Genomic DNA, 8843 nt, shown 5'->3' with positions numbered 1-8843 from the left:
TGAGAAGAAATACCTTGGTCGTGAATTTCCTGCCCATCAATTTGCCGTAGACTGTTTTATTTACATTTTGTATACAGACTGCAAGATAACAGCATTCATATCATCAAGCACTAGCAAATCGGCTGCATACAATGGCCTTCCACTTGTCTGCAACAGTGCAAGAGCACAAAAAAGAACAAATCTGACATTAAAGACAGCAGTGTTCACTCATTTCCGCCATCTCCGTCTTCAATACTTCAACAGTATTGTCGTCCTTGTTTTTTTGAGCTGTAGGGCTGCAAAACAGACCACCCAACCAACCAAGATCCAATTTGTGCACATGTTCTATATTCGCCTGTCAAAGCCAGATTTGCGGAACGGCTGGAACTGGAACGCAGCAGGGGATCAGCCGGGATTGTCGCTTGTGTGGGCAAGAAAAGGCTGCAGTGTCTCTTCTTCCCTTTCAAGCGCTGAGGCTGCTCCACTCCAGGAAGTAGATGTTGCCAAGGGTGTCACCCACCATGAGGAGAGGCGAAGGGTCCCGCCGGGGGCAAGGTTCCAGGCGAGAGACGGGGGCATGGCATCGGAACAGACCCAGCTGTAGACCAGACGGGGAAACAAATTGATATGTTTTGAATAAGGACAGGGCTAAACTCAGATGTGGACAAATGATAAAACTCGGATCGGAACAGGACGTAGTGTTAGCTGCAGGCAGTGGTGAGGTCACACAGGACTAAATTTTCTCCATTAAAATTATATCTGCATAGGCACGCAGGAAGCAGAGGGAAGAGATGGCTAGCCTGTGCTTTTAAAAGCTGGAAAGGAAAAAAAAAAAGGACACCAAATATGGACACACACACCCCGCTACAGAGTGAAGTGGTACAGTCCAGACATTCGTGTACCACTTCGGAAAAAAGTGTGAAGTTTTGCGTGAAGTAAGTTTGGGATGAGGACCAAACAAGTTGGCAAATTTCTAAGCGAACCTAGAACAGCACGGATGCACACACAAGAAGTAGGGGCTGTCCTTCCCTGACAGCTATTCTCACAATACTAGAACCAGGGGGCATTCGTTGAAAATGCTGGGGGGAAGAATTAGGACTAATAAAAGGAAACACTTCTTCACGCAACGTGCGATTGGTGTTTGGAATATGCTGCCACAGGAGGTGGTGATGGCCACTAACCTGGATAGTTTTAAAAGGGGCTTGGACAGATTTATGGAGGAGAAGTCGATTTATGGCTACCAATCTTGGTCCTCTTTGATCTGAGATGGCAAATGCCTTAACAGACCAGGTGATCGGGAGCAACAGCCGCAGAAGGCCATTGCTTTCACATCCTGCAGGTGAGCTCCCAAAGGCACCTGGTGGGCCACTGCGAGTAGCAGAGAGCTGGACTAGATGGACTCTGGTCTGATCCAGCTGGCTTGTTCTTATGTTCTAAGATGGCTTGGTACTGTGGTAGCCCCCAGGCAAGGGTGGTAGAGAGGGTGGGGGCAAAAGCCACATCTAAGCATTGCTTCGTAAATAACATCCTACACAGTCTGGAAGCTCGTTTCCTGAACCCTGGTTAATATTGGGATGGTTGGCCATTAAGGAAGTCCAGAGGTGCTAGGCTGAGGCAAGCAACGGCAAACGCCTGTGTTCGTCTTTTGGGTGAAAGCCAGCGTGGTATAGTGGTTAAGAGCAGGTGGATTCTAATCTGGAGAACCGGGTTTGATTCCCCACTCCTCCACATGATTGGCTGTGAGTCGCCTTGAGTCTCCTTACGGGAGAGAAAGGTGGGGTTTGAATACAAAATCATCTTCTACATATACTGTTCCTATGTTGCAAATGCCGTCAACTTGCAACAGCCGACTTGCAACAACCCAGTAGGGATTTCATAGGCAAGAGACCGACAAGAGGCGATTTATTGTCTTCCTCTGCACAGCACCCCTGGTATTCCTTAGTGGTTGCTCATCCAAGAACTAGCCAGGATTGACGCTGGTTTGAATACCCTAACAATGCAACCTGTGCAGAGAGAAACTGTGAAAGGGGCTGGACGAAGGGCAACTCTTCCCTAGGGCAGTGATGGCGAACCTTTGGCACTCCAGATGTTACGGACTACAATTCCCATCAGCCCCAACCAGCATGGCCAATTGGCCATGCCAATTGGTAGGGGCAGATGGGAATTGTAGTCCATAACATTAGGAGAGCCTTGGCTACTGCAAGATGTAATGTGCTGCCATCAGCTCTGCTGGAGGGAAGATTTAAGAATATGGAACGTTCTAAAAGAGTTTGTTCATGTGATATGACTACGGTTGAAACACTTGACCATTCTCTGTTTCTATGCCCTAAATACAATAAGATACGCAGGAAATACATGAATTCCATTTTCTTGCAATGTTCTCAGTGGCATGAGTGTTATAAGATACCCAATCTCCTGGACAGCTCTGATGTGCTCTTTTGTGAAACTGTTGCAAATTTTATACTGGAAATTAGTAATTTTAACTGCATTTCTTAACCTTGTTTTGTTTTAAAATTTTGTCCTGTTTTATATGCCAATAAAGGCTTGCGTTGTTGTAGTCCATAACATCTGGAGTGCCAAAAGTTCGCCACCACGGCCCTAGGGCCTTGCTCCTGTTTGAGGTCACTCACCAGTTTCATTGTGCCGCTGTCCCAGATTTTCACATCCCGGTCATGGGATGCTGTTATAATCTTGTCCCCGACGATTTGGAAAGCTGTGATTTTGTCATTGTGAATCTAAGAAGACAACAGACACAAGGCTGAGATTGCTAGGAATGGAGAGGTTACACTCCAGTTTGTTCCTCTTGCACGCCTTCCGCCTCACCTTCCTCCTCTGCCACGCCTGAAGCTCAAAAAGCCGGCCTTGATTTTCCTCCTCCTCCTCCTGCTGCCGCGAGGTCTGAGTCCACAGGTCTCCTTCGGAGTCAGCGTAGAACAAGAACTGATCTGTCGGAAAAGGAGGCAAGAGTTGAAGGCTGTTCCACCCACCTCTTCCCTTTTAAGGGAGCAGCAGTGGCGTAGGAGGTTAAGAGCTCGTGTATCTAATCTGGAGGAACCGGGTTTGATTCCCAGCTCTGCCGCCTGAGCTGTGGAGGCTTATCTGGGGAATTCAGATTAGCCTGTGCACTCCCACACACGCCAGCTGGGTGACCTTGGGCTAGTCACAGCTCTTCAGAGCTCTCTCAGCCCCACCTACCTCACAGGGTGTTTGTTGTGAGGGGGGAAGGGCAAGGAGATTGTCAGCCCCTTTGAGTCTCCTGCAGGAGAGAAAGGGGGGATATAAATCCAAACTCTTCTTCTTCTTCTTAAACTGACCAGTGTCCCTAATCTAAATCTGCCACCTAACCAACCCAGGTACCCTTCCTTCCCAACGACCCAAGCAATGCCAGCCACCTCTTGCAGAGTCTTACACGTAGCTGGCCTTAAATTGTGCCAGCCAGCCTCCCACTAACTGCTCCAATTACTCAAATGATGGTAGCTTAAGAAGAACCTAACTGCATGTTTATCTGTTGATGAAAAGGGCCATCAAATCCTATGGCAACTCGGAAGGGTTTTTAGAAGAAGAAGAAGAGTTTTGGAATTACATCCCACCTTTCTCTCCTGTAAGGAAACTCAAGGTGGCTTACAAGCTTCCCTCCTTTCCCCACAGCAGACACCTTGTAAGTGGGGCTGAGAGAGTTCTGAGAGAACTGTGACCAGCCCATGGTCACCGAGCAGGAATATAGGAGTGAAGAAACACACCTGGTTCACCAGATAAGCCTCTGCCACTCAGATGGAGGAGCGGGGAATCAAACCTGGTTCTCCAGATTAGAATCCGCCTGCTTTTAACCACTACACCACGCTGGCTGTCACCCAACAGATGAACACAGGCGTTTGCCGTTGCTTGCCTCAGCCTAGCACTGTGGTGGCGAACCTTTGGCACTCCAGATGTGATGGACTACAATTCCCATCAGCCCCTGCCAATTGGCCATGCTGGCAGAGGCTGATGGGAATTGTAGTCCATAACATCTGGAGTGCCAAAGGTTTGCCACCACTGGCCTAGCACCTCTGGACTTCCTTAGCGGCCAACCATCCCAATACTTACCAGGGTTTACCCTGTTTCACAAGCAAAGCAAAGCCAAGCCTTTATTGGCATACATAGAACAACAGTAACAAAACACAGCAAACATAAAAATTTTAAAAGGCAAAAAGGATAACCTCAGATATATACATATTATTACTGGCTCTGAGTTATTTCCGTAACAAAGCGAGCCACCTCTTCACAAAAAACAGAATCAGAATTGTTCAACAAGAGAGATAATCTAATCGAATCTGTTAACTCAGAATGGAAGAGAGGGTGTAGATTGACATATTTGGATCTAATTCTAGCAAATTTAGTGCAGTGTAATAGCTGGTAAGCCAATGTTTCAACTACCTTCGAATTACAGCTACACAACCTTTTAGATTTTTTCCAGGTTATTAAACCTGCCATGTAGTAAGGCAGAGGGCATAACATTGAATCTAGCAATTGTGAGGGCTCTCCTTGAGCAGGGGTTAGTTAGAAAATAGAAGTAGTGGGCCATGCGACCCTGCTCAAATGGAATTAAAAATTGTGTGGGAGAGCACAATAAATAAAAAGTTTCACAAGCCAGATCTGACAAGGTTGGGCGAGCCTGGGCCCTCCATGTGACAGCACACATTTATTATCCCCCAGATGTTTATATTAAATGTGCCTGCTTTTATTCCCAGAGCCAACCATCACAAAGGCTCCTCTAGGGCAGTGGTGGCGAACCTTTGGCACTCCAGATGTTATGGACTACAATTTCCATCAGCCCCAATTGGCCATGCTGGCAGGGGCTGATGGGAATTGTAGTCCATAACATCTGGAGTGCCAAAGGTTCACCACCACGGCTCTAGGGTGTTTAAACAGCCAGGATTTGCTTGTCTCCGCTACAAGGCTCTGCTTTTCAAAACAAAGCCTGGTTTGAGCAGAAGTTTATCTACCATAGGAACAATTCATGTCCCCAGATAGAAAAACCCCGGCCTTACCCTTGACCAACCGAGCTGCAGTGACCCAGCTTGATGGCCTCTTCGGTTCCCAAGGTATGAAGTTCCCCTCTATGTCCTTCAGCTCCCCCGATTGGGTCATCCTCTAAGAAACAAAAGAGGGGGACACACACAGATCTGGTGAGGAAAGGAGAGATCAGGCCCCCTGACAGAAGAAATTTAACACTACAGCAAGATTGCTTTACGATTTCTGGAAATCACGTGCACGGATTGGCCAGAAAAGGGATCCCACTGGATTTCCCACTGGCGAAGTGTGGAAGAGGAATCCCCTTTTGACCACTCAAAAAGGCTATGCTATGCCCAGGGTGGAAAAGTGCTACATGGGTCACAGGCAGAGGTGGGATCCAGCAGGTTCTCACAGGTTCCTGAGAGTAGGTTACTCATTATTTGTGTGTGCCGAGAGGGGGTTACAAATGGGTGATTTTGCCACGTGATTTCTGCCTTAGTTACGCCCCTCCTCTCAGCAGTAGCACGCAGAACTTGAAGCAGTCTAGCAGGAGGTGCACTGGCGTGCGTGGCAGCCTGCGCCTGCGTGCATTCGTTTCCCGCCCAAGGACCGGCGCAGTGGCTGTGTCCTTGCAACAGCCCCACCCCCGAAATGCCCGGCCACGCCCCCCGTCATGCCCCGCCCAGCCCCATTGGCGCTACGCCACAGTTTGAATCCCACCACTATGGGAACCCGTTACTAAAATGTTTGGATCCCACCACTGGTCATGCGCTGTAATGAGAAGAACTTGGAAAAATTGAGCAGGTAAAAAAATCTGGCTGGACCCATCCTTGTTCTTGGGAAGGGGCCACAGTTCAGCGGAAGAGCATCACCTTGGCATACATAAGGTCTCAGGTTCGCGCCTCGGCATCTCCAGTTAAAAGGACCGGACAAGAAGGGACGTGAAGGACTTCTACCTGAATCCTTGGGCAGCAGCTGCCAGCCTGAGTAGGCAATACTGACTTGGATGGACCAAAGGTCTGATTCAATGAGGGCAGCTTCATGTGTTGGGAGTTTTAGAACTGGCTGGCTGTTGCAAGAAGAAGCCCAGTTTGTGCAGGAACTTGAGGCCAGCCAGTTTTAAAGCAGCCGAAGATTCGGGCAGCCAAAGATTCGGGCAGCCAAAGAGTCGGGCAGGACCCCTGGCTTCCAGCCGCAGCCACTCACCATCTCGAACAAGTAAGGCGAATTCATAGCGTTCCAGACTTGAAGGACGCCCTCCTCAGAGGCAGAAATGTCAAAGGGCAATTGGCCCACATAAGTCCAGTCATCCTCTTTGTCCCTGGGGGAGTGAGAAGGAAGAGGAGTGACAAGATCTCCCCCCCCCCATTTCCCCCCAGAGCTTCTTCACCAGAGGTGGGATCCAGCAGGTTCTCACAGGTTCCCAAGAGTAAATTACTAATTATTTGTGTGTGCCGAGAGGGGGTGACTAATGGGTGATTTTGCCACGTGATTTTTGCCTTAGTTACGCCCCTCCTCTCAGGGGTAGCGCACAGAACTTGAAGCAGTCTAGCAGGAGGTGCACCGGCGTGCGTGGCAGCCTGCGCCTGCGTGCATTCGTTTCCCGCCCCAGGACCGGCGCAGCGGCTGCGTCCTTGCCACAGCCCCGCCCAGGAATGCCCTGCCTCCGGAATGCCCGCCCACGCCCCCATCATGCCCTGCCCATCCCCATTGGCGCTACGCCACAGTTTGAATCCCACCACCATGGGAACCTGTTACTAACATTTTTGGATCCCACCACTGTGCTTCACTCCCACTTACTTGATGTTCCAGAAATCCTCGGTGTTTGCCTTGAGCACCAGCAAGTCTCCGTTGTTCAGACCAAGAACTACAGATCCGCCAGGACTGGGTGTGTACGCGCAGAGCACCATAGCATCTGCTGCCGATTTCAGGACCTTCCTGTGTTTTAAACTGGGGAGGAAGCATGTGTAAGACAGACCTAACGCCAAAGACAGGCAAACACCAGGACGCCGGGGCTGCTTTGCCAGGCCTTACCCGTCCATCCCATCACAACATCTGCTGGTGTTGACGTCCCACAGGCTGATTTTCTCGGAGGCTACGAGCACCGTGTGGGGCGAGGTGAAGGCCAAGGCGCTGATGCAGCGAGAGCCAACCTGGAAGGCGGGGAGAAAAGAGAGAGGTGTAAAAGCATCACGGTCCAAGAACTGCGTTCCCGTCACGCACCTCTGAGATACTAGAGGATCGGAAGTTGGTCCGGTTCCATTTTTGCCTCTTGTTTTGCCTTCCATTGCGCACGGTTCCGTTTTTGCTTCTTGTTCCCAGGAAGGTAACCTGAGAGCCGCCCCACCCGGCATCCTTTTATCTTGGCAAATCTGCTTTGCGTTTTATGCATTTTATGGTCCCCCTGCACCTCACACAGATTTTTTTGTTTATCATGCGGAGGGAACACGTTTTAAATTGTTTTAATGTATTTAAGGGTTATTGTATATATGTGATTTATGTTGTTCACCGCCCAGAGCTCTTCGGGGGTAGGGCGGTATACAAAACCCAATAACTAACTAACTAACTAACTAACTAACTAACTAACTAACTAACTAACTAACTAACTAACTAACTAACTAACTAACTAACTAACTAACTAACTAACTAACTAACACTAGCTGCCACCATCACCCGGTGAGCACGTTACCTTTACTGTTGCCAAGGCCCGGCCTTCCTGCCACAATGTCAGATCTCCACGTTCCCCACCGGACACAGCAAACTCCCCCTCTGGGGACCAGGCCAGAGCTGTGATAATCCCACAGTGTTGTGGAAGACCTTTGACGCCACCTGCCAGGGAACAAGGCCCTGTCTGTCAGATTATCACTTCGTAATTTTGAAAAACACACGATCAGTGGGCAGAACGTGGGCAGTGGTGGGATCCAAAAATGTTAGTAACAGGTTCCCATGGTGGTGGGATTCAAACTGTGGCGTAGCGCCAATGGGGATGGGCAGGGCATGATGGGGGCGTGGTGGGCATTCCTGGAGGCAGGGGGCATTCCTGCAAAGTGAGGGCTGTGGCAAGGGGCCGCCCGGCAGCTCGCGGAGGTCCTACCAAGGAATTAGGAAGCGAATGCCGCGCCAGGCGCGAGGCTGCGCGTACCCGGTGCACCTCCTGCTAAAGCGGCTTCAAGTGCTGTGCGCTGCTGCTGAGAGAAGAGGCGTAGCAAAGGCAAAATCCGCGAGGCAAAATCCACTTACATTAGTAACCCCCTCTCGGCACACACAAATAATTAGTAACCTACTCTTGGGAACCTGTGAGAACCTGCTGGATCCCACCTCTGGGTGGAGTCTAGTAAATTTTAGAAGCGGGGAGGCTCCAGGTTTGAAACCTCCTGTTGTGGACGTTTGGCCTTTTCACAAACCCTGGAGAGCAGTTGTACAAGCAATCTGGCTACTAACCGTCCTTCCTGCGAAGGTCCCACAGCCGGGCCGTTTTGTCTTCAGCGATCGTCAGGAAGGAGGAAGACGCTGGAGAAACCGCAGCGCCACAAACAGCGGAGGAGTGACCAGAAAAGACATCGGGTTGGGCCATCTGTCAATCAGAAGGGCGACACTGTGACGTGTCTGCATCATGGGGAGCGTGGAGGGACAGCTGAGAGAAGGAATCTATGCTACCTTCTCTTGCTCTCCCGTGGTTCCACACAGCAGAGGAAAAATAACAATCCATATTTCATGCTTATGTTTTGGACAGGTAGGGTGAGGTGTTTATTGTTATTTCTTTTTATGTTTCTATATGTTGAGAATATATATATGTACCTGATACCGTTTCCCTGAAAATAAGACCTACCCTGAAAATAAGTCCTAACATGATTTTTTGGGATTTTTGGAAG

At 49.6% G+C, this 8843-nt stretch overlaps 1 protein-coding gene across 1 annotated transcript in view; it reads right to left on the bottom strand.

Moving 5' to 3' along the window:
• Window positions 1–25: 25 nt before the first annotated feature.
• TEP1 (telomerase associated protein 1) overlaps window positions 26–8843 on the bottom strand; it is a 77601-nt gene continuing 68783 nt past the window's right edge. Inside the window, exons 39-47 of the mRNA XM_048516757.1 lie at window positions 8413–8545; window positions 7661–7800; window positions 7006–7124; window positions 6772–6921; window positions 6178–6292; window positions 5007–5109; window positions 2803–2924; window positions 2610–2714; window positions 26–577 (exon numbers count right to left, since the gene is read on the bottom strand). Coding sequence (XP_048372714.1) covers window positions 443–577; window positions 2610–2714; window positions 2803–2924; window positions 5007–5109; window positions 6178–6292; window positions 6772–6921; window positions 7006–7124; window positions 7661–7800; window positions 8413–8545 — 1122 coding nt within the window. The 3' untranslated portion in view covers window positions 26–442. The remainder of the gene's footprint in view (window positions 578–2609; window positions 2715–2802; window positions 2925–5006; window positions 5110–6177; window positions 6293–6771; window positions 6922–7005; window positions 7125–7660; window positions 7801–8412; window positions 8546–8843) is intronic.

The sequence above is a fragment of the Sphaerodactylus townsendi genome, linkage group LG15 (assembly GCF_021028975.2).
Source record: "Sphaerodactylus townsendi isolate TG3544 linkage group LG15, MPM_Stown_v2.3, whole genome shotgun sequence".
Classification (NCBI taxonomy): Eukaryota; Metazoa; Chordata; class Lepidosauria; order Squamata; family Sphaerodactylidae; genus Sphaerodactylus; species Sphaerodactylus townsendi.
Note: the sequence above shows the minus strand (reverse complement) of the source record. Positions and strands in the feature narration are given on the sequence as shown.